At 37.1% G+C, this 26636-nt stretch overlaps 2 protein-coding genes across 3 annotated transcripts; both read right to left on the reverse strand.

Moving 5' to 3' along the window:
• Nucleotides 1-11401: 11401 nt before the first annotated feature.
• LOC122001468 (meiosis-specific protein PAIR2-like) lies at nucleotides 11402-17450 on the reverse strand. Of its 2 annotated transcripts, none has more exons than XM_042556225.1 (22): nucleotides 17387-17450; nucleotides 17249-17305; nucleotides 16414-16510; nucleotides 16262-16330; nucleotides 16090-16182; nucleotides 15720-15843; nucleotides 15523-15592; nucleotides 15376-15417; nucleotides 14909-15037; nucleotides 14715-14828; nucleotides 14390-14432; nucleotides 14279-14320; nucleotides 13908-14032; nucleotides 13780-13792; nucleotides 13596-13666; nucleotides 13417-13521; nucleotides 13128-13278; nucleotides 12571-12647; nucleotides 12431-12488; nucleotides 12181-12350; nucleotides 11834-11947; nucleotides 11402-11728 (listed from the first exon to the last, which is right to left on the reverse strand). In XM_042556225.1, the coding sequence occupies exons 1-22, from the start codon at nucleotides 17387-17389 to the stop codon at nucleotides 11678-11680; spliced, it is 1818 nt and encodes a 605-aa protein (XP_042412159.1). In that variant the 5' UTR covers nucleotides 17390-17450; the 3' UTR covers nucleotides 11402-11677. The 2 variants fall into 2 exon arrangements, with proteins under 2 accessions (XP_042412159.1, XP_042412160.1); XM_042556226.1 differs by having other exon boundaries at nucleotides 16414-16520.
• A 2554-nt stretch (nucleotides 17451-20004) lies between these two features.
• LOC122001470 (endoglucanase 24-like) lies at nucleotides 20005-26326 on the reverse strand. Its single transcript, XM_042556227.1, has 6 exons — nucleotides 25844-26326; nucleotides 25239-25522; nucleotides 23643-24080; nucleotides 23173-23320; nucleotides 20859-21025; nucleotides 20005-20723 (listed from the first exon to the last, which is right to left on the reverse strand). Exons 1-6 carry the CDS (start codon nucleotides 26052-26054, stop codon nucleotides 20394-20396), a joined length of 1578 nt encoding a protein of 525 aa, XP_042412161.1. The 5' UTR covers nucleotides 26055-26326; the 3' UTR covers nucleotides 20005-20393.
• Nucleotides 26327-26636: the final 310 nt, after the last annotated feature.

Raw genomic sequence — 26636 nt, forward strand, 5'->3', positions numbered from 1 at the left:
AAAAAATTGTTGGAGAGAGAGCACTAACCGCTGTGATCTTCCTTTTGTTTGATCCAGAGGTAAGACTTAATGAATACAATCAAATATGTTGGTTGACTTTGATTGATGGTGTAATTAGGGTTAATGAAACTAACCCTAGATGGTTAATGGATTAGGAATTTATTTAGCTATTTGTTTATACTTAGCTAAATTGTATATTTATCACAGGACCTTGACGCGAGACGAGTTTCTCGACGTCCGGATTTGGACTGATTGGACCTTTCTTATTGGAGGCGGGTACTTTTGACTTATGTCATTTGATATGCTTAGTAATTAAATTAACATGTTGCATTAATTGTGTTTCTTATCTGTTTTCGGTTAATCACTACCCAAATCTTACATGCTTGATTGATTGATTGGTTTTGCATCTCAGGTATATTTTACCTGTTTATACATGCTTATAGGGGTAGTGATATGCCATGCTTGACCATGTTCAGGACCTAGGTTTTATACCTTCTGTATACCTTTGGATTGTTTTGGATTCGTTGACCTTTGATGTATTTTTATATATATGTGGATTAGGTCAGGATATTCTTGTGGTTAATGCCATGCACCATTTGCATGATTGCATGCTCTGCGATAGTCCGCTCCATTATTGTTGAGCACATCGCCAGTTACATGGATCTGCACACACCACCACTCATGGGTTAGTGGTCGATTCAGGCTGAGTGTGTTGCAGCAGGGACTCTGTTAGGCACCGTTGGTCCGCTCATGGGTAGTGTGACACAACGTGTTATCCGGCAGGGATTCCTCCCCGTATTTGAGTACCGGGAGTTGAGAGCATTGCGCTCCCCCATCTATGATTTGGGGTAGGAGGATAGGTGTACTCCGACAGCATCCCGTCCACTCGGTCACTCATCAGGAGTAGTGACGGCAGAGTGCACGATTGTCACAGCCCTACCCACTCGGCCTCACTTTTGTATGAGATGATCGACTGGCGTCAGGGGTGACCAGGACGCATCATTGGCATCATATGCATGATGCATTTATTGCTTGTGTTTGTGTTTGCTGCATTTATATGCTGCATATTGTTTGGATACCTATGTTTGACATGCATACAAGATTTCCTTATCCCTCGGACTGTTTGACCTTATATTCAGGACCTGGTTAGTACAGTATTCTCCTGTTTATTTCAGATGCATTCTTATCTTTCTTATCAGGAGACTGTACGCATGATTAGTGCTAGGTGTTGTTTCTTTACTTTGCATAACCTGCTGAGTGTTGGACTCACCCCGCCTCCATTGTTGATATTTTCAGGTTGATGCTGTCAGGAGGGAGTTCCAGTCGCTAGTCCTCACTGCACGTAGTTCTGGTCCTGCAGACCTCCAGCTATTTGCTATCGTTTGTATTATTTTTGATTCTCACTTGACTATATTTGGATTTGGATGTTGATTACTTAGATATCATATAAGTTGTCTCGTTGATGGATTTGTTTTCGATTTTATACTACTACATGCCTGCCTGGACGGCAGAAGAGGTAAGAAAAATCAAATTTGGGCTTTACGAGTGTAGTTGAGTAGGGTTGATTTCGAGTCAGAGTATTACTATGTTGTTTATTTTATTAACTGCGTGGTTGTGACAGCCAGAGGCTGAATATATATATAAACTGCGTGGTGATTGATTTTTATTTACTGTTATTATTCCAGCCGCCTGTGGCTGAAGTATTTAGTGCTTGTAGAAATTTTTGATTGTCCGCCGTACAGGGGAGATGCTGCCGAAATTTTCTCGGACAGGGACTCCTCTGGGGCGTGACAGTACCAGTCCAGGAAATTCGCTCCGTTGAGCTTGTCCTTCTCAAGGACAGATCGCAGGGAGAAGGAATTCGTGTTCGACGTCATGGTTATCTACAACAGAAAATTTGTAGAAATAAATATCATATTCTTTTAAAATTATTTAATTAGGCCTTTAATTAAATGATGCTCCCACTGAATTCTATAATTCTTGTGGGACAAGATCCACATCATACTAACCCTTGAGTTAGCTTTGGCTAATACGCCCAAGGCTTAGTATGATCGGTAGGTAACGATTACCAATTACATCTCTATGCAACTCTTGTTTATAAAATCAATATCCGCATTTATATTAAAACTCGAGTTAGCTTTGGCTAATACGCCCGAGAGTTAATATAGATGTGATTTTGACCTATCTTTTCCAACCGTTGGAAGAATGCCTATAGTTGACTCGATCCAACCGAGTAACTAGGAATACTCAATCTAATTGAGTTTGTATTCACCCATGCGTTGATAGACGGGACCAAGATTGTCCCTCCGTACCCTACCAAGACAATATGTATTGCTCTACTTTGGCAGATTCAACAATACATGTGATCGAGGTAGTGATAGGTATCACGGCACGGTTAGGCATTAGAGTTGAGTCGATTGAGATCTAATCTAATCAAAAAGGATGCATCTTGTGCACGACTTAGATCTAATCTAATCGTAAGGGTGCATCATGTGCACGACTTAGATCTAATCTAATCGTAAGGCACTAATTAATTAACTACTTATTAAATATGCATCACATACACAAGCAATTAATTAATCTATTTGTGATTTAGTCATGGCCCTACTACGATCTTCTCAAGCCAATGAGAAGATCGATTGGTCAACCTAGGGTCAACAGCTTCTCCAAGCTCCTCCCTTTGACCACCTTGTGTTGCTCGTGCCCACCTCGGAACTCCGTCTCGTGTGGACCCTCCACCGCTCCAATTTGTACATTACAATTTGAAACTCGAGTTACATTCGAGTCTAAATCTAATTTACAACAAGAATATAAGAGAAGGCACGACGCGTAAGTCGCGAAAACACATAACGGCACGCAGGCCGTATTATGAATTACAACACAACCAATCATATTGGGTTTTGGGGCCATGACTATCACAAAATTAATATATAATTCAAAATTATATATTTTCATAATTTTCTATAATTTAAAAATAATTTTTTTACAATTTTTACGAGTAAAATTTCTCGGCGGTCCCGTTTAGCGGTTTCGGGCGCAATCGCGGAACGGATCCCCTTGCGGGGCCCAGGGCGCGATCTAACCATCGCGAGGGTTCCTTTGCGATCCAACAGCGCCCAAACTCGCTGTCCCAAAACGATTTGGGTCGAGACATTGCCGTTTCGGAAAAATCTTCCCGACAGGTTCATTTTTAGCGATTTCGGGTGCAATCGCGGAGCAAATCCCCTTGCGGGGTTAGGGGCAGTACCCCTACCCACGATCTAACCATCGTGAGTTGCTCCTTTGCGATCTAATGGCACCCAAGCCCGCTGTCCCAAACGGATTTGGGGCAAAACGAAGCCGTTTTGGAAAAATCTTTCCGGTAGCCGAAGCCTACAAGTGCCGAGACACTTGTGCTTCGCTTCTACGGAAAAATTACCCATAAAAACTATAAAATCATAATTTTACAGAAAATTACAGAAACTTTAGTTTTCATAAAACCAAAAATCAAACTCGTACAAGCCTTGCACGTGGCTCTGATACCACTGTTGGGTTTTTCGGGCCGCGAAAACCGCTTTTCGCGTCGCGGAAACCCCGAATCACCCAAGGCCAACGGATCCGTGCAAGGAAAACCGAACGATAAATACGAGTACGAGTTTGAAAAACCTTTTAGATCTACTCCTAGATCTACATGTTAAGAACTTTACCCTTGTTGCGTGCCTTTCGCGTTCCCGCTCGTCCAAGGAGTTGCCGGATCTCTAGACCGTCAAGCGTCGGTCCTCTAGAAGTATCCACACGGACACGTAGGTGGAGAAAACCTTACACAAAGGTGTGCTAGCACCTTGGTAAGATTCGGCCAAGGCAAGGAGGAGAGGGAGAGGAAGAGCTTCAAGAGGAAGAAGAAGAGGATACACCACTTGAATGAAAATTGAAATCACACTCAAACACAAAGTGGCCGGCTACTCTCAAAAAACTCCCAAATTAATTGCATTAATTGCAATTAATATGAAGCCATTAAAGAGAATGGCTTTGTAACTTCCATGAGGTGGCACCCATGATGATGTGGAGTATCATCATTGGTCCACCTAATGTCAACTCACCAATGAGGTGGCAAAAGGTCAAGTCAAAATTAACCTTTGGTCTTCCTTCTTAAGTCAAGTCAAACTTGACCCAATCTCTTCCATGGTTGATCTAATCTAACCATTTGATTCAAGTCAACTTAATATAATGAATCTAATTCATTTAATTAAATTGATTCAATGAGTCAAAATCTAAATTAGACTCATTGAACACATGAATCAACTTGAGTCGAACTCAAGTTAGCCCAATTAGGATTACTCTTAATCCAATTTGATTCATCAAATGAATCTAATCCTCTTGGTTCATCATATGAACCTAATCTCCATCTAATTATCCTAAGTGTGTGACCCTATAGGTTCTTGTAACGTTGGCAATGCCCTAACCCCATTTAGGAGCATAAGTAATGAGCGGTATCTAGCAACACATCATTACTACCCAAGTTACAAGAATGTCGAGATCCGACATCACCTTGTGACTACTAATTGTGACTCCTCACAATATGTGACATTTTCCTTCTATCCTAGACATCTAGATTGATCAATATGAGGCATAGACCGTGTCATCCTCTAATCAATCTAAATCTTGAACTCCAAGTAGACTCACTCGATCAAATGAGCTCAACATCTCATGTTGACTCATTTGGGCATGGCCATGCACTTCGTGGTCTAACTCTATCAAGAATATTGATGTCGCTCCCGTCATATGGGAGGGATAGATCCCATCTACATCACTCACATTCCTCTGCATAATTTGTTACATGCCCAGTAATCGCCTTTATAGTCCACCCTGTTACGGGTGACGTTTGACGAAACCAAAGTACATAACTCCTTATGTAGGGATCCATGGTGACTTCAGGTCAAAGGACTAATAGTCATACTAATAGTCACATGAGAAAGTATATGACACTCATATAACGATCCATGATACTTTCTCATGGCGGGTCATTCAGTATGCATTCTCTAATGCATACCCATGTGTCAGCTTGATATCTCTATATCCATGACTTGTGAGATCAAGTCATCGAGCTGACCTACATGCTAGTCTTATTGTATTAACATTGTCCCTGAATGTTAATACTCGACTAGGAATGATTTAGAGTAGTGTTCCCTATATCATCTCACTATCGATTCAACTAATCGATTGATATAGGTATGAACCTTCTACTCAAGGATGCTATTATACTTAGTCTATTTGGCACTAATACAAATAAGTATAATAACCAAACAAATGCCTTTATTAATATACAAGAATATGATACAATGAGTCCATACAATCATCAAATGATTGGCTCTAGGGCTCTAACTAACACCTTAGACCTGTATTCACTACGGTTCCCTACATAAGGAGTTGTGTACTTTGGTATCATCAAACATCACCTGTAATAGGGTGGACTATAAAGTCGATCATTGGGTATGCAATGAGTTATGCGGAGGGATGTGAGTGATGTAGATGGGATATATCCCTTCCATATGATGGAAGTGATATCTGTGGCCCCCTTGATTAGTAGGACACAAGAATGCATGGTCATGCTCAAATGAGTTAATATGTGATATTGAGCTTATTTATTTTAGTGTGCCTACTTATAGATCAAGAAACACAAAGGTTGATAAGAGGATAACACGGTCTATGCCTCATTGATCAATTTAGATATCAAGGATAGAAGGATTGAGTCATACAAGATAATAGCCATGGATATGTTAAGTCGGATGTCGACTTTCTCGTCACTTGTGTAGCAATGATGCATTGCTAGATGTCACTCATTGTTTATATATCTAAAATGTTGATTTGGATACATTGCCAACATTATGAAAGCCTATTGGGTCACACACAAAGAACATGTTGGTTTGGAGATGGATATTTTAGTTTGACTAAAATACTGAGGATCTTAAGATTAATGGGTTAATCTAAAGTGTTGGTGTCATCTTTATAATAATTGACACTAGTGCTAGTGGGAGATTGTTAGTATTAGCCCTAAGAGCCAATTATGAGATGATTATACTTATTGGGTTAATGGTTAATCCAATATAATAATCCAACCCATTAAGAGGAAGACAAAGTGGTTAATCATGAGATGATTAGGTTATTGGGTTATTGGATTAATGGTTAATCCAATATAATAATCTAAAACCCATTAAGAGGAATACAAAGAAACAAAAACTCTTGGTATTCATTAGATGAATATAAATAGGTTTTTGGATTGAATTTTTTTTATAAGAGATGAAAATAGAAACTCTTCATCTTCTCTTTCTTGCTCCTCTTCTTCTTCTTGGGTGAATTCATGTCCTTGGTTGAATCTTCTTTTGGCCGAACCATGGTTTCTTGCTAGCACAAGAAGGTGGTTCTTCTCCGAAGGCTTAGTTTCTATGACGAACGAAGAATGTGTTCATGTGGATACCATAGAGGCACGACCACTTTATCGTGCTGAGATTTGCATCCAAAGAAAAGTTATTGTCAGGATTGCGAAGAGCACACAACAAAGGTATAACTCCCTACATCATATAGAAACTTAGTATATGGTTTCCTTTCGCATGGATCTTCTAGGAGAGTAACTAAATATTTTCAAATGCGCTTTCTGCGTGTTTAACGCCCTAATTCCTTATAGTTCAAACCCATATCCGCTAAGCCAAAATCCATCCATTACCTTTAAGTTTAGTTTAAGTCCAAACCATTTAGGTTCAAACCCAAAAAACCTTGGTTCATTAACCAAATCTAATTAAAACCAAACCACTTTAGTTTATAATTAAACCAAAGAGGGTCAAATTCATCTTTAAAAGACGTATCTTATTCATGCTTCCATTTCGATAAAATATCTTTTATATTTGTCCTTTGTCTAGTTCAGCGAGACTTAATCTCTCTCGATTTGATAATCCAATTCTCAAACTCATTTTAAGTCTTTTGGATAAACTTATAGTGCATGTAACCCAATAGGATTCCTAATTATATTGGTCATTTGTAATTAACCATTAATTATGAATAGATCATAAGTGACATCTAGTAGTACATTATGATCTTTAATTGATCGAAAAATTACAATTGATCTTAGAACCACTTCTGAACCCTTCAGTAGCAACAGTGAGTTGTGTCTCATTTCTTTCACTCGCCTTATATTCACTTAGTTCAAGACATGATATATTTATCAGTCCCCACTAGGCTGACTATGTCATACTTGGCCCAAGTTATACTTTCTCATCCTGTAGATTCAAATTACTCAGACATGTATCCAAAAGTATCATACTCTTGACATATATTGTTTTGGCTAAAGACTTCGAGTAATAATCCTAATAAGTGGTCATAAGATATACGTCTCCTCATGCAAGGAGCAATGAATCCTCTATGGACTATCCATACACATTTGGACACTTTGATTTATACCCAATCATCCTGTATCCACACCTCCATAGAGATGTATAGGGGTGTAATCGAGCCGAGCCAAGCCGAACTCTTGAATATTTGAGTTTGGCTCGTTTATAATCGAGCTGAGCTCGAGCTTTATTTAACGAATATATTCATGGCTCACAAGCTTATTCGAGCTTTTATCGAGCTTAAATGAGCTTAATAAATATAAATTATAAATTTAAATATTCATTAAAAATTAAATTATATATTTAGATAAAATTATAATATTCTTTTCGAAATTTATAATTTTATTCTAATAAATAAATTTAATATATTTGTCTATATGTTTTAGAGTATAAAATCTATAAATTTAATATCAAAACTATTATTTTTTTATTTAAAAGTTGATTCATAAGCTTAACGAACATGTTCACGAGCTAACGAGCCGAATATTGTGAAGCTTGAACTTGGTTTGTTTATCTTAACGAGCCTCATTAAACGAACTCAAACAAGCTTTTATCGAATCGAGCTTCAAATAGTTCATGAGCGACTTAATTTATTTACACCCCTAGAGATGTATCAACTAAGATGTCAAAGTATTTCTCCATGACCAAGGTGACTTGAATATCTCAAGTCGAAGAAAACTTGCACTTAAGCTGCAATAAGATCTTCATTGACATATCCATATATATATATAACCATATGAAGTCTCATGATAGGTTATTCCAATGAACTAGTTACCCTTAACTAGCATCAACGTTTAACTCTTAACATCCCAATGTCTCCAACCAGTGAGGAGTAGCTACTTGGATAACCCAAGGAGTATAACATGAGCTAGTCTCTCAGAATCGATGATGTCCGACTTCATCAATTCATCAATTAAGCAATATTTCAACACATTTATAATTACACGTGTAAATATGCTCACTAGTTGTGATCCTATCACAAATTCTTTCATACTATAAATTGTATTGTAAACATTCAGCAGATAAGTTTAAGATATAATCATATACATAAAAAATGTATACTCAAATAATGAATCTTTATTTATCCAATAAATAGCGCATTCCATAATTGTGATTGCCTTAAGACATCTCTCAAATATAACATGTTAGTCTCAATGTATTAATATTATTCTTGTATATTAATACTTGACTAGGCATAACTGAGAATAGTGTTATATATATAGCTATAGTCTCTTATAATCAATTCACATAATTGATATACTATAGAAAAGAACCTATCACTCTAGGACATTACTATATTTAATCAAATTTGCACAAATATAAAATAAATATAATAACATAAAATATTGCCTAATATTAAAATATGATACAAAAGTCTCATATCAATTATCTCATGATTGGCTCTTAGTGTTGGTGCAATATCCCTTAGGTCAAGGTTGACTGAGTTGACCAAGCTTGAGACTTGGTCATAGTTTCGATGTTTGACAATACATGTAGACACAATGGACAATGCAGGTGAAAGTCCTAGTGAGTGAAGCTAGGCAGAAGGAAGTCCTGGTGAGTGAAGTCAGGCAGAAGGAAAGTCCTAGTGAGTGAAGCTAGGCAGAAGGAAGTCCTGGTGAGTGAAGCCAGGCAGAAGGAAAGTCCTAGTGAGTGAAGCTAGGCAAAATGAAAGTCCTGGTGAGTGAAGCCAGGTGAAAGTCCTAGTGAGTGAAGCTAGGCAGAATGAAAGTCCTAGTGAGTGAAGCTAGGCAGAATGGAAGTCCTGGTGAGTGAAGCCAGGCAAGGGAAAATTCAGATGGATCAAGGATAATCGGACATCTGGTGTTGGGAAGTCCAAGTAGGTCAAGGGAGTGACCGGATACTTGGCACGAAGAGAAAAGTCCAAGTGGGTCAAAGGGATTGACCGGACACTTGGTGGGAAGTCCTAGCAGGTCAAAGGAGTGACCAGATGCTAGGCATGATGTACCAACAGGTCAAGGTTGACCGGATGTTGGTTTGAGAGGCTTGGGCCTTTGTTTTGGGCAAAAACCAAGAGTTAGATCGATCAGTGGATCGATCCAGGCCTTTCCCAGCGAACAGAAAGCCTTTGGATCGATCAGTGGATCGATCCAAGTTTTTCCCAGCGAACAGAAAGCCTCTGGATCGATCAGTGGATCGATCCAGAGGTCCCAATCGATCAGTGGATCGATTGGGACGCTGCTGCTTCGCACGATAAGCGCTGGATCGATCCAGGCATTTTTCCAGAGCACAGAGGGGCTCTGGATCGATCAGTGGATCGATCCAAAGCCTCCCCGATCGATTGGGAATAATTGAATCGATCGGGATCCGACCACTTGCGTTGTATTTGAGCCGCAGGCGAGCGTTGTCTTCGGCATCTCTTCACCGACTCATCTCAGATCTTCACCAGCTTCTCCACAGCTCTTCTCAAGCTCGAGATCGCCAGTTCTTGAAGGCTCTTGGAGGTTCTTCCAAGTCAAGAGGCGGATCAAAGCAAGAAGAAGAAACTAGGGTTAGGGTTTTTGCTCTCATTGTAAGCTTGTAAGCTTGTATTTCATTACCTTTCCCTTTCTTCTTGTATTGAGTCTTGTAGGGCTTCTCCGCCCTTGGTAGTTACCATAAATGAGAGTTTTATTAGTGGAGGGTGTGTGTGTAGGTGTGGATCCTTGGACTAGTCACCTCTTGTGAGGTGGATACCAAGTAAACCAACCTTATTAGCGTTGTGTGGTTTGTTTCTGTATTTTCCGCTGCGCATCTTTGAAGAAACAAGCAACGCCGAGCAACAAGCACGCGACGAGCTTTTCCCCCCCCCCCCCCCCCCCCCCTCTCTAGCTACTTTTCGGTCCCAACACTTAGGACCGATACTAATAACTTAAAATATCAAGGTCACTAAGCTACTAAACAAGTTCAAGAATATAAACATTTCAAATAATTAAACAAACTCAAATTAAGAACTCAATAGTGTTTAAATGATTCAAGCTCAAGCTCAAGCTCATTAAAAAAAAAACTAAAATAAGCTTGAATAACCATTTCAACAGTTGATTCATTTTAAGTTCCGATTAGCTTGGTATCAAATAAACTTAAACAACATAAAAATTTGAACAAACTCAGGGATCACTAGGAGTGTGGTTGTGTTCATTTGACATCAATTCAAAACCTTTAGAGCCACTAAACACTTTTAGCCAAGAGTGATCAACGATATTCTAAAGTGCTCAATTTTTTAAAAAAAAACGAAGGGGTCATTAGGATACAACAATTAACTTGACATGTATCCAAAACCTTTAGGGCAATACAAAATTTATGGATGAAAATGTTTGATAAAATAATCAAGGTTTTTTTTAAAAAAAAAAACTTTTTGTCGTGGTTTGACTTGGTTGAGGAAGGATAGATTGATTAGAGAAATCGATTAAGCTTAGATATGCAAAGGATGAAGGGGAATTTTAAAAATAAGTATCTCCTCTGATAAATATAAAAATTTTCACTTTGGGTATTCTATAAAAGTTAAATGGCAAATCATGAGGCTTCATAATAATTGCGCATTGAAAATCTCAGCAAGCATGGTGAGAAATAAAATGATGATTATAATGTTGCTACCAACTATATGCGTGCATCATCACCCAATTTATCACCTCATCATTGCACTTCCAAGACCTAATCCAACTCCTTTCCAGTCAACCTAAACTGCCATCATCACTTTGCCTCTGTTATAAATTATTCAGATTCGCAAATAGAGTTCTCTCTTTAATGTTGAAGTTTAAACTATGAGTTCATATTGATTGAGACACGCTTTAAGTTTTTCAACTTATTTTTTTTAAACGGTATTTACAATGGTTCTAATATGTTTTAAGAATTTATGTTTTACATATTGAATGAGCTACTAGGATCGATTAAATGTTTTATTTCAAATAATAATAATAATAAGATGGTGGGTGACTTAATAACGAGAGTGAATCATAAGTCCTTACTTTTTTTATATAGATATTCAGAATGGATGGAGAGGTATGCGCAAAAAATAATAATAATAATAATAAAAGGAAATGTTGCAAATAAAGCGGTTTTCACTAATACTTGTTCAGTGGCAAGTAAGGGTACTAAAGTCCAAAATATTTAAACGAGTGCAAACGTAAAAGATCGAAATTGGTGAAAGACTAATCTGGTCTTCCCCTGAAATCTAACCATTTACCAAACAAGAACCCTAAGCTCAAAACATTACGATCTCAGAAATAGTAGAAGAAGAAAGTTTTCCTCAAAAACTAACAATTTATACCATTAGTTCTTTATACCCTTTCTTGAAAGTGCACAACTATAATATCCAACTAAGCTTCAGATTTCTGGCGTTTGACGTACTGAAGAATCGGCTCATCAACCTGTCAAGAGTACAACTAAAATCAATATTATGGAAAATTAATCAGAAAGAGAGGCTTAGCACTTGAAAAAATTGTTGTCCTCGCATCACAGCAAAACATATATACCGTGCTGGCCTTCCTCAAACGCTTGTCATGGATGGACTGGGAGTCATCGCCTGGCCCTGTGGCAACGTTCTTCGGTCTTTCTCTGGCCACTGCACTCTCCAGAGAAGCAATTGGCTGCAAATTGTCGAATACAATAGATGAATAATTCATATTTTTAGTTTGTTTCAAATGTAGATAAGGAGAATTGGAAGGCAATAATAATTGTTTCAAAATTAGCGTTCTAAATAGAATTGTAATTAAAGGTACGAATGATTATTCTGTTATACTTTTTTAAGAATAGGACAATTACTCTTGCGAACTAAATATACGAAAGATCTTTGTTAAAAGAAGAAAGATGAAGAACCAACCACAGGACGTCTAGTGGGAGAGTTGCCACGCTCCTGGTCTTTTGAGGGACCTGTTTGATCACTGTTTAGTGGTCCACTCTGGAGTTGCTTAGATTTGACTTGTGTGCGTGTGAGATCAGACCCAACCGAGTGGAGACCGCCAAATGTGGAATTATCATTCATGTTTATGTCTACGGATAAAGTCAACGTCCAACTTAGTAAATAAGTTCCCCCAAAACAACTAAAACACAGAATTATATTGAAGCAATACCTTGGAGAGGGAACTCTGCGACAGTGGTATCTAACATTTGGCAGTTGGCATCAGTTTCCTGCATAATGTACGATAAGGATATTACTGGATTAAACTCATTAAATAGATTCTGTACTTCCAATGTAAGAAAAATATAGTACCATCATTTTCTGTTCCAGAATTTTTTTGACCTCAAGCAACTTTCTGTTACTAGATTCAGAGTGTATGACACGCTTACCTGCGGAAATTAGAGATTGAGTAGTGTTAAACAAACGTGTACATAGAATAAAAAAGGGAAGAAAGACGAGCACTTCTGAGAAGAATCTGATGAGCCTCATATTGACTATTAGCCATTGGAAAATGACAATTTGTTTGTCTAATAGACTACATATGCTTTTCTCTTCCTATTATGTTCTTTTTTTGTCTTGCGTGATCTTTGATTAAATCTTAATCGTAATTGTTTGATGCATCTAGAAGTACATTAAAAACTTCATAATTGTAAATAAACATTACTATATATCAGCAATGAGACCTCCAAACTGCAAGTATTCAAACGTAATAATGTTGGAGAAACTAGCTATTCCTTTCGAATTATTTGATCTACAGCATAATCAACTCAAAGACCATTCAACTTATCAAGTGCCAATATTTTTTGCATATGTCAAGTGATCTAAACTTCCCAGAAGATCAAATCATTCGTAAAATTTTAACTGCTTACCCAACCTTCTGTTGCCAGTGTTTTTAATATACCCTTCCTGTTCCATCCTGTCGACCAGTTTCCTAACTGTGCTCTGGTTGGCTTCACCTTCAAGTTTGCTCTGAAGCTTTGATATTGACACATAATCCATAGGAAGAGCATAGTAAAGTGCCTGCATCCAAGTCCAAATAGAAATGTGCCATTTCATAATTTTGGCCACAGCCATGTTCCCCCTAAAGAAATATTTGGGCATATAATATAAAAGCAGAGGAAATTCTGTTGGCACATGCATACCCATATTAATTATTACCTTCATGTACATATAATCTTGAGAGTTCTTGGATACTTTCTCAACTATTTTAACATCTTGCACATCGTTCTCCTCCTTCACTGTACTTGTTTTGCAGTTAATTTCCTAAGAGACTAATCTGTCAGGCAAAAATGCTCAACATGAAATTAGAAAGTGTTTAACAAAGCCATTCCTGAAACCTTGTTAATGGTATAAGTGTCCTTCCTAACTCTGGTTAGCAGACCCTCTTTTACCAACTTTTCGACAATGTCTAATATCATCACCAAGATTAATAAAATGAGAACAAAAAGGACAGTAGTGATTTAGAAAAAAGTTTCTCTTTCAAGTTAAGACAGGCTGCAAGGTATGTGTTCTCTGATTTACCTTCAATTAGCGCCTGCAAATTGTTTAACAACATAGAGAAATTAATTCCATACTGATCGATACATTACTTGTTATCTAGAAGTGGTTGATCAATGGTAACTAAAACAGTTCAAGGACAACTAACTAACCACCGATATGTCAGGGAAATCTGAAAGAATGTCTATCAGATCAATTTTACTTGTGTGTCTCATGTATATCCAATTCCTAACTCGAGATGCCTGCTCATCTTCGTGGGCAGCATCTTGAGTTTCATCTACATAAAATGTCATAAGGTTAACAATCATTAGATAGACAAATTAGCATATGACTTCTAAGATGCAGTTACATGGGGTTAATAATAAAGCAATGGAGAAAACATATTGAAGAATGTCGATCAATCCCTTTGATATTTTCATTAAGAAAAAGCGAAAAAAAAACTCATCCTTCGAGTCAAATGCCAAATAACCAAGATTGAACTTCATGTTCTGTGATAACATCTATCCAAGTAAGTCACACTGACCATTAGAAATAGTTCCATTCTCTGCAGGTGGATGCTTTTTGCCTGGAGAGAATAATTTTTAATGAGATCAGGACAAGAACTATCAGTAATTACCAATGCAAGAAAGATTACCTGTAGGTGCTACAAAGAACTGATCTGCAAGGGATGGGCGCACCTGAGATCAACGAAGTTTACGTTTCATACATTGTGACATTTTGATATCAAACTCAGGTTTGTGAATGAGAACTAAACTGACGTGAAATCTATGCAGATATCAAGTTTTATTACTTCTTCTAAACTTGGTTGATCAATGTAGACATAATTGGAAGTAATTGTTTTGGTAAAAAAAAATTATTATCCGTTGAAACATTCAATGGGCTTTGCCAAGCATAATATTTTCTAAACATCTTAAATTACATATTATTTACAATTACATTATCACAAGTTGAACATTTACCTCACTGTCAGAAGAAGAGTCATTCCCCTGCACTGAGTCATCTCCAAGGCTCACCTCTTCATCTTCAGCATGTCCATAATTTTCATCCTCACAGGGATCGAGGATGCTTTTAACCTATATAACAGAGTATTAGGCAAAGAACACAATGCCAATGGCAATATAATCAGTGTGCATAGGGTTTCAGCTCTATGTACCTTCAGGGAGAAGAGAAGGTGCCTGCTGTTCACACTTCCCACTTCCATTTTCAATGGAGTTTTTGCCCAGGTGCAAGCTGGCTCATTCTCAGAACATTTTCTAAAGAATGGAGGCTCATAATCTTCAGGCTGAAACATCAGCTCAGACATCATATTAGCCACCAATATCAAATTGTCTATGGATATTACTTCAGTGCATGATGGCTAAAATGCAAAATAAAAGGCATTTTGGAGATTGATATGCTGATATAGAAACACTGGAAATCATGCAAACTGTTACAACAACAAACCTTACTACTCTTATGAATCATGAAACATGCTTAGTTACATATGTTCCAAAGTGACCAACTAGACTTTCAGTTTTTTTAGTGAAAAATTTTCATTGAGAAATTCAGACTTCCAGTTATGTTATAGGCAAACCAAATGCATATGGCAAGCCAATATTGCTGATTGGATTAAGAGCATACCGTGATATCATCATAGTAGTGAAGTTTCATCAGAATGGTGCGCTGAAACATAAGTTTCACCTTTTAGCTATCTATTTTTTCTTCAATTTCCTTTAATATTTAAGAAACTAAGAAAACTAGCAAATGAGTAACCATCACCAAGGTTACCTCCTCTGGCATTTGATCCAAGGTCCTCATCAGTGAAACAAGTGTCCGTATCATCTTACAAGCAGAACTCCTGGAACATGCAGACTTATTTTGGGTGTAGGAGCAAATCTAACTATTCAGTAAAATTAATTTTTAATCTATAACGTCAACCTAGGACCATAGAATCCTTTAATGTTGAGTCTTTCTAAAAGTCCTACCTCATTTGATCAGGGGTAACATCATTCATGTTAGATTTGAAGGTTGCACCATTCTTCTTGTTTCCATTGTGACTAAGTTTCATGCATACCTCTTCACCATCAGAACTACCATAGTTGAATGAAACTGCAATTTTGTGTTGATAGACATCAGTTCATGAAATAAACATTGGTAGCACAGAATTTGGTGATTAATCAAGTAGTTTGACAACTATAAGCTGTCTCCAACTAGAGATTTTAGAATTTCAACCAGGGTTGAAACAGATATCTCTAAGAAATGAAATTGAAATATATTTTGAGGCCGAGATAGAAATCTTTTATTAAAATGGTCAATTGGAGGGACCAATGAATCAGATTCAAAGTAGATCCGTACAAGCATACTCTTCAATCATTGGGCCTCCTAACTCCTCACAGATAGAGAAGGTAAGTGTCTTCAGGTACTTTTTCTGCAATGCGTCATACACACCTGAATGTAGTTAAAACCAAATCATCAGACCAGACTCAGATAAGAAAGAGCAAACTTAGGCAATAGTGGTCGAAGTTACCTTTCTCCATCCAATCGATCAGCCGTCTGGACTCGGCATCCATGGGCATAAGCTTCTTAATCTTCATATCTATGACAAGATCACATCAACTAAATCTCTCAACCTTAAGTTTCATTAAGAAAAAAGGAGAAGTTTGGCGGGAAAGTGATGACCTAGGGCAGGAACAGATTTGTCGTTGAAGTACTTCTCTGGAAAAAGGCCTCTGATATAGCTGATGTTAAATATGGCTATGCGAAGTAGGTTTCTGGTCTGTTTTTAACTCCACAGATCATAGGTACATAGAAATACAATTTGAAGCAAAACAGAAGAGATTGTAAGATCGACTATATGCTGCTGCATATCTTAATTAATAAGAAAGTCAAATACCCGATGCATTTCAACGAATTAAACAAATGGCTAAGAAATGAAGTTTCCGGAAATTGAACGAGCGCTTATAAACCTCAAGGTATTCATCCATAGTTACATCGTAAATACTCCACTTAACATCGTGGTTCCAAATCCCAGTAAGATTTCCTCCGAAAAAGGCGACCTCAAGTCGAATTCGAAGTATGATTGGGCAATGTTAACAAATGTATATAGATCTGGAAGATAACTCGAATGAAACATTGAATATTACCGATCTAAAGTACAGAAGCTCCAACCACTACTTTGAGCTTCAGAATCGAACGACAAACAAATCCTAGTCAAATTTTAGCGTCTCACCCTAATTTTTTTTTATTTCAGAAAACAAAACCCAATCAAATGGAGAAACATTCTAGAAACGAATGGAAGTTCACTAATGATCTCAAGTGCTTTCACCGTTAGCGTTTCCAAAGGAGGAATCAGGGAACTCCGATCTGATCAAAAGAGCTACAGAACCGAACGAATCCTCCGATCCACAATCAAATGTACAAATCCGTTCAAGCTAAGATAACAGTAAAGATAAATGCGCTTGGTTTCGAAGAAATCGACAGTGAAATCGGAAGATGAGTTCATCAATGAACTTACCAGAAGCAGTGAATCCTGTTCTGTGATCTCCGCTTCCTTCACACGCTGAGCGACAACCTGAAGCAGGAATAGAGAACAGAAAATCGCATCAGAGAAAGCCCTAGCATCGAGATCAAGAGATCGAGACAGGTAGCGAACCATTTCGAAGGAGGAGGGGATCGAGAAGGATCAATAGAACGAAACGGAGAACTGAGGAAGTTTGGCGGGGTGGCATTAGCTCATGACCCAGGATCAATTTATAGACCGAGACCATCCGGCTTTATGATTCGTGCACATGGTTCAATTTACAATTTTCTAATTTTGAATTTAGAATCTCGAATCCAATGGTCACGTGCTTTGCACAGGCCAAATTCAAAAATTAAATTGAATCGATCTGAATTTCTTTTGAATTTCAGTTATGTGAAAACACTCTTTTAATTTAGATGATTAAGAGTAAATTGCCTTAAATGTTTAGATTTTTATCTGAAACCACAACAACCTACCCTAAACCCTAAGGTATAAGGCATACAGGAAGACCCCCATAGGATGCATTAAAATCCTCCCTAAACTTCTTCAAGATTTTGTCGTTTACTTGATATATCTGTTGGGAAACGATGCTTTGAGTTTGATCAAGTTATTTTTATATGTTTGGAAAAGGGTTTAACATAGTTTTACTTGTGTTTTTGACGTGTGCATCAAGTGTATAAGAACTTGGTATAGTGCATATGGAACTCGCATTGCTTGTCGACTAAACGAGGTCTTGAGTTGGTTGATGCTCAATGGCTTGAAGGTTTAGAATGAGCATTCGAGCTTTGAAGGAGATTGGAGGGCACTCTATGAGGAGGAGCATTAAGAGATTGTTGATGCAATCGTGAGATTATGGGTTTCAATGGCTTAAAGTCCTAGCATAAGGTAGACTTGGAAGAAGGCGATGAGGATCAAATGACATGGAGCTAATTTGTGAAGCTTGATCCATACCATGGATCAAAGGCCTCACACAAGGTGTACTTGAGGACATCCAAATTAAAGTGAGATGCGCTTGCAGGCATGGAGGATTAGATGACACAGCAAGATCAGGGAGCTTGGAGCATTTGATAAACTAATGGTATGACCAAAGTGGACTCACGGTGAGGATCATAGGTTGAAGATTTAAAGGAATGATAACATGAGAAATTATATGTGCGAAGTATAATATTGGGGTTTGTGATTTTGTAAAGCATCATTAGGGATGATATATTTATCTAGGTAAGGATATACTACTTAGTAACTTGGTTTGAAGCTTTCAATTTATGGCTATTGGTCCGAAGTTATAGTTTGTGACTTAGTTTAGTTGTAGACTATGGAAGCTTATGAGAAAATATGCCAAGTGAAAGGAACTATCAACAAAATTTAATCAGCTAAAGTACTATAGTCAATTGAGGAGTCAACTAAGTGCAAGAGTTCAATGAATACAAATATTTAATTTGAGCAATAGTCGATTGGGTGCTCCTTCCAGTCGATTGGAGGCTTCAGTAATGATTGGATAAGATTTCTACTTGATGAATGACTGGCCAATGGTAACCTGTTTCTAATTAATTAACTTGGTGATCATTCTAATCAATTGGAGGCGTAAAAAAACAACATCAGACACCTTTCTATATAAGTTCTTGGAAATATTTGTACTTTCAAATGGGACGTACAATTAAAAGATACTGGGCTCTTAGACTACCCGCTGCGAGCGCTTTCCAATTTACCTTGGTGATCGATAGAAAATTTTCGTAGAACCGGATCGGTCATCCCAGGCTCGACGTTACCTAACCTGATTAATCATTTTTAAAAAAAAAATATTTGTACCTTACAAAGTTGCAAAAAATATTTAGATACTCCTCTGACCTTAAGTTAACAATATACTCAAAAATCTCCAAGGACTTAGACAAGATTGAAGGTTTCGACTCAAGATCTTCATATTTTCTTTAAAATTAACTTTTAAGTGATTTATTCCTAAGGTACATCTTGTGAAAAGATAACTCTAGTAGAATCTTTACTGGATAAGTCATATAGATCATTAGGAGTAGAGTTTATGAACCACGTAATATATATATAACACACATGCACCCTCAAATATATACCAATTGCATTGTCTTTGATTTACATTTAAGGTGTATTGTATATTCACTCCTTCCACTGTAACTAGTCTCAACAAACTGAACCATCAATCCTAACAATTGATGTCATAACCCAAGCTCTAATTTGAAGAACTAATTGATTATAGAGCAATAGTCAACTTTTATCTTCCCTTGCTACCCCGTTTAGAGAGAAAAGTTCGCCTTTGACGGGATAAGGAGGAGGGGCTGCTGGTGCTCCTTCGTCCTTCGTCAATGACTTGAGTCTTCCACGTCAATAAAGAAAATCAACCTCTCCGGTGAGGGAAAGTGCCCCTCCTTCCCCACCAATGGAGTCTCTAAGAGAGGCCTGGCGCTCAATGATCAAATTTGAAAAGTGCTAGCTGAAGAAGGGAGAGGTAATGCATGGTTTGATCAAATTGAGCAGTCGTATATACATCACTGATGGCAGCAGCTCTCGAGCAGGAGAAGGTCAAGTAGACTACAACAAAAAGCACTTGAGAAAAATCCAAGGAGCCTCCTCCATTAGCTCGAGGGAAAAAGGAGCTAAAATAGAAAATTAAACTAAAATCACAAGGCGTATACAAATAAATATAAATCAACCTTAACCCCTTAAAATTAAACTATATCAAATTACAACTAACACAACTAAATTTCAAAAAGCAATGGACCAAATTAAAATTTTAACGCTTTTATTTATAGACATGACTGACTTCCAAACATGCATTTAGTCATCGTGCATTTGGTAATCCAATTGTAAGTCCTAATAGAAGCACCATTACAATCGCTAGTCATTGTTTATTTATTTATTTATTCCTTTTGGAAACAACTTGACGATCTCATTTATATATCTTTCTCACGAGACATTACACAAATCAATCTATATACACCTGCAAATGCTACATGTACTGATAGGACACAACAACTGCTGCAAATTAAGACACTTGAAACTTCAAAAAGAAAAGAAAAAAATGAATTGCTGAGCCCGTGGTAAATAACAATGAGATGACTTGCCTATGAATGCGAGATTTTGACGTGTAGAGGCCATGGCTTGTGACAAGAACCTAAGGGAAAGAAGTAGCCACAGAAGAGGTGGTGACCAGGCCAGACAGCAATCCAACCAGTACTGCATTGTTGTAGGTACTAGGCTCAGTCTGCATAGAATTGTTGCGGCTGTCGATGAAAGAATCGTTCTTAAATGGCCCACCCACAAGTCCTCCTAGGGCCACATTTGGGTTCGACTTTGTCGAGTTGAGCCACTGGAAGCCATCACAACCAGTCTTGGCATTAGCTGGAATTGATGCCCCCCTATGGTGAACCTGTTGAGGATAGCTGGTTCCATATCCTACCAGGTAACTGAGCTTCATTGGGTTATTACCCAAGATGTAGTCAGCCTGAAAAAAAAAATAGGCAACTGAGAATGATTAGCTTGCCGGGAATACTTTATCGCCTCACAGCAAAATTTTACAAGAAAAAGGATTCAAAGTCATGACCATTGCCACGTCAAATGAAGAAGTTTCGAGTGTTACCTGGGATACAGCAAAGTTCCGTAGATCATTAGGAGAATAAGTCTTTCCACTGCACTGGAGTTCGGGCGTACAAGAGGTAAGCATGTAATCACTGTAAACTATAGCCAAGAATGAAGCAGCAACTGGATGCTGAAGAGCATTCCACTGGTCTACCCACACCAATCCACCTAGAATGTGAAAAATAACAAGATCAGGATATATATAAGGGTATCCCATTGCTCCACGAGAGCACAGAAGCTTTGGATTAACTTTTTTTTTAATCACTGCCTACATACTCTGTATGAGATGGTTGAAACTTAACAAAATGATTCGCTGGTTTCACATAGATATTGGATTTTGAGTCAAGAGCTGATGATAATTTTTGACACAAGGACTTTACACGATTCTTAAGAGAAGCAATCGCATAGAGATTCTACTGGCGTCAATTCGCATTGTCAAACAAGCACTTGAGAACTTAATACATTACTATGGTTTTGGCTAAAAAAACTTAAAAGCTAACTAATTAATCATTTAACAAAAAGTAGCATATTAACATACCCTGAGAAAATATTTGACTATGATGTATCACTAACCTCTGTTAGCATGTGTTGACTCCAGTCAAATTTGTCAAACAATCCAATAGTTTTGACAGCCAAAACTTGATACATTCTTAAGATATCTCGATCAGAAGTGATCAGCCACAACACCCAAATTTATTTTATACTATAGATCATGATGGTATTATAAATTATCTCAGATATACAAAGAATTGATAGAAAGGATAGAGCCTTAATATGCTAGTATTTTATATGAAACATAAAATTCAAACAATTTGCTCTAGTATATGGTCAAACTAATAACTATATCCAAATTATCATCATCCACTGTTTTTCTTTTAATTTTGTGTAAATATTATTGTCTACAAGGTACCATTTTTATAGTGACAATGTGATCTTATCCACTCTGCTGTTTAATCACAATTTCTATTGTTGGATCAACAAAAAGTTTATTCAATCATTACATAATCATGCTTGAGAAAATGGATTATATTATAACACATTAATATATATGACATAGCATCTTACAAATTTTAGTTATCCAAATGTCAACCTCAGGAAACATGGGCAATTATAGAATTACAGAAAAATAGGATTAGAACAAAGTAAAATTTGGATATGCAGGCACATATGAACTGCTCTAAGAAGTTCCAATCAAAATAAGGATTATAGATTGCAATCAAGGTTTAAAATCAATCTCGTGCAGTTAGAGTTTTAGTCTTGGTTCAAAAGAGTACGATATAGGAATCATACAATGCTGACACTCGACGCACTCCCAAGCATGTAGAAATGAATTCAAATAAGTTTCAATCAGCCAATTCTCATCCTTGTAAGTCTATAAGGGTTAAAAAAATGAAATTTGAAATAAAATTTTGGAGCAATAATTACAAATTTATAAGTATGTCAACTATTGATTCATCCTTGCTGATAACAAAACAAGTATAACAGATCATATGGCAAATTAGCAAAGGTTTAAATATTCTTTGTTAGAATTTTGGTTTCCTGCCAGATAATTTTATGATTATGGCGCCATGTTGTGTGACGTTAGCATTCTTCAACATGTATTGAAGTATGATGAAAAGAATTTAGATGATTTTTCCTCCTTTAATATCTTTCACTTATTGTATTTCCATCTAAAACTAAAACTAGAGAAACTAGATACTCAATTGAATTAAAATTTTATTATACTATGTCACACCAATACTCAATACGTTCAACAAGTGTTAACTCACAGCAAGATAAATTTAAATACACTTTAGAAATCTTCTTTTACTTAGAATTTTCACTTTTTTTATGATTTAAAAAATTATTTTTCACATTTTTTGGTTCAATCTATGTTGAGATTAATTTACATCACTATTGCTCGTGTAAATCTCTTCTACTCATAACTTTTTACTTTTAAAAATATTATAAAATATAATCAATTGATTACAATTTTACATAAATAATTTTAAAAACCATTTAATTTGATTTCATCTTGATGTGTGCCAAAGAATGTTGAGTGTTAAAACATTATAATTCTCTTTAACATGATCAACACAAGTAACATAGGAGAGATTACTTATGTTGATAGGTATTGGATTTCAATAATTTACTTGTAAATTTCAATTGTGCTATTTAGCATGACATCAAATTTCAAATTATAACTACAATTCCTCTATGAGATGCAAAAGTTTAATGAAACAAGGAAATTATTAACTTGGTATGAACAAACAATGAAAATAAAAAATAAATGTACAAGAACTAGATTTATGGCACTTAACCACACAAAATCTTACCGTCTGTTCTACTAAAAGTGGCCGTAGGGGAATCCGGCAACAAACCACACATCACTGCTTCAGCTGTTTGTCTATACAATTGCAGACCCTTCATCTCTGCATTTGATGATTGATGAGAGCCAAACAATTTTATCCTAGACAAAAGAACCTGCAAACATGAAAATATCATTTAACTTCAATAATGTTAGATGTAGTTGCTTGTACTCATATAAACAACTATACCAAGATAACAAAAAGTCAAATCTGTGTATTTTCAAAATTTAGGATATGCAAATATTGAGACGATGGCCTATAATCACATCAACACAAATTACCTACAAGATTTTTACATTCGTAGTACAAATATTTATGAAATTAAAAAAAGATCTTAGTCAAACAGAATAAAAGATTACAATTTAAACACTTTTTTAAATTAGTTAAACCCATTGATAACAGAAACCATAGCAACATTTAATGAATGATAAATGCACCTGAGTTCCAGCCCGTTTGTCATCCCAGCTGAACCATGTTGGTCTTCCCCAGTCAGCAAAAGCATTTCCATGTTGCACAGTTACATAGCTTAGGTATGTTTTATCTCTAGTGGCATGAAAAAGCCAGCTAGCGGCCCACAAGAGTTCATCCTCATAACTAGTAGAGTTGTAGAAATTCTGGACTTTCGGAATGCTGACACTATAAGAACCTCTGTAGGTATCAGCAAAAGTAAATAACTTCTGGGCATGCTGAAGGAGCAAATCTGAATAGGTTGTGTTAATATTTTTGAAGACCAAGGAAGCTGCAGCCATAGCAGCAGATGTTTCAGCTGCCACATCTGTTCCTGGAGCAGTTTTGTTAACTTGAACAAGAGGCCTCTTTTCTGCCATTGTTTCTGGCCTTTCCCAACATTTGTGGTCTAAATCAGGATCACCCACCTGTAAGGATGATTAAATTCAATCATGCTGGACAACTATTATATAGAAAAATAATACAGGAACTTTCATTTTCTAGGAATGAAGGTGGACATTGTCAGGAGATGCAAGGGTTTAACACACATCTAAGTGCATGACTAAGAATATAGATCCTTTTCCTAATAATTATCTTTCTGCTCAACATATCTTATACACATTCCTCACAGAAAATAGGATCCAAAACTTACAATTGTAAACATGCTTATTATATATCAAATCCAGAACTTAAATTCTTGTATATATTTTCTGTTTTCATTTTTTGTATTTTTAAAAAAATTAATAAAAGCAAATATTTACCATTAATCTATAGCAACCATTCACCTCTAATAAATTCGAAAGTGTCAAAAAGTTAATAATAAATATTTGCTTTACTTTCCTTCTTGATTTTCAAATCCTACGTTTTAGCAAAAAAAATATGGAAATAGAAATTCTTCACTTGTTATGATTGTTAACTTAATTTGCAAGGTTCTAAGTTGGCAGCAAATACGAAAACCAACAGAAATTAAAGTCAAAACCTTTGAATAATAAATTACTCTATTCTGAAATCATTGTGAAACTGATTTGCAGTTAAATACCAAACCAAAGGCAAAGTGGAAATATCTGATTAGTAACTTTGAATCCTAAAGAAATTAGTTTTTTTTTTTGTCATGAATGCACTGCACCTTCAATTTATGCTATAGTTCAATAACCTACTTGATGCCGATGAGTTGAAGAAAATAGGGTTGGCTCCCTAATGAGGTCACTGATAAGGGCACCGTGTGACATGTCCTTACAATGGGTGCAGGGCACACCCCCAACCCCAAATTCGGTTGAAGCATTTCTCGGACCTGTCTTCATTTATGTGGCAACCAGATCACATGTCATGGCTCCAGTCTTTTTCTGAGCCAACCTGACCTGGTCTGTGTCCATCTTGATTTCTATTCCGTCTTCAACATGTTTGAGTGTTTCTCATTCTGGAGATACATGAGGCGGTGTTGATTGTGTAATCTAAATTATATCAAGCAAAACCTTCCATCATAATAGGTGAAAAATATTAAAAGTGCACGTATGATGCTGCTGTCCTGTCAAACATGTCCTACTTTAAACAGGCATGCGATAACAAAGTGTGAAACTTCTTCTTACCTGGATGTATAGCACATTGTCGGAAGGATGGGCATTTATCAAATAATCCGTGATCCACTTGAGAGCATCTAACGCTATCTGCAGCTGGTTCACAACATCCATTTGGTCACCGTATTCCAGAATTGACCATGACAACAATGTTGCAGTATAAGCCATGGGAAAACCAAACTTAATGTGATCCCCTGAATCATACATTCCTTTTGATAGGTCTAATCCTGCTTCTTTTCCATCATCCAAAGCTGAATCCCCTCTCCAAGAGATCTTGTTGTCGACTAACTTACCCGCTGTAAGAAATTAACAAACTTATCCAGGATCTACAATGTCTGCTGTTTGCCAAGTTAAGAAGAAAATCGTATATTTTGATTGGTAAAAGATACTCGTTCTGGATGAAGCCCAAGAAAAGAATTTCAGAGTTGTACTTTCATTAATCTCGAATAGAAAACATCGTAGAAGAAATTGCGAATTTGACATTAAAAAAAGAATTGAAAAGAAAACACACTATTTTACCAATTTCACAGATTATTCATACCCACGAGAGGTATAAATCTGAGCGTAAACTTGAGAGAAAAGCAAACGAGTTTGGAGCTGAGAGCAAAGAAAGCTACATTTTTGAATTTGGAAGAACTGCAGAGCTACTGCCAGAGCATCAGCATACTTCTTATCGATGGCCCCGGGTGGCCCGGGAACTGGGAGGACGTCTCTGTGGTGGTGATGTTTCTCCTTGATCGTTAACACGGCAGCCACGGCGACGAGAATCGCCACTGCAGCCACTATCAACCACCCGGTGCACCCTTTACTGTACTTGGACGACACCATTATCCAATCTCCGCTCCCGCTTCAGATCACAGTTGAAATAACACCTAAACCCTCGAAGATCACAGCCAGCGGAAACAAGGTCCAAGGGGCATCCAGAGACGCTTATTCCACCGACAATGCGGTCAAATGCAAGAACTCGAGCAAAGGAGATGGGAATTTGTAGGGTTCAAGAGAGATCAAAATGCAGAGAAGGATCAACCGGCCTGCGGCAACCAACACACCGTCTGTCTCCAAGCCCAACTTGTTCACCGACACCCTCGGCAGTACGGATCGGCCACTTTGATTCGTATATGTTTGTATGTTCGACTGACGTGTTAGTGTATGATAGGTGGAAATATTTTTTGTTCCTTGTGTGTGACGTTAAATCCACTACCCCGTACCATTACTGAGACAGCAAATCCCACCCTCCATTTTTTTACTTGAACGTTCTTTTCCTACGCACGGCTTAGCTACGCTGTCCGACTGGGCTCTCTACTGAGGCTCGGGAAGAAGATAGGAGTGCACGTGGTTTTAGTACAGCAAATTGTCAGTTCGGAAAGTGGGCGCTTACAAACGGGTACCGTTGGATGGAGTTTGGGAGAG

The sequence above is a fragment of the Zingiber officinale genome, chromosome 7A (assembly GCF_018446385.1).
Source record: "Zingiber officinale cultivar Zhangliang chromosome 7A, Zo_v1.1, whole genome shotgun sequence".
In the NCBI taxonomy this organism is placed as follows: Eukaryota; Viridiplantae; Streptophyta; class Magnoliopsida; order Zingiberales; family Zingiberaceae; genus Zingiber; species Zingiber officinale.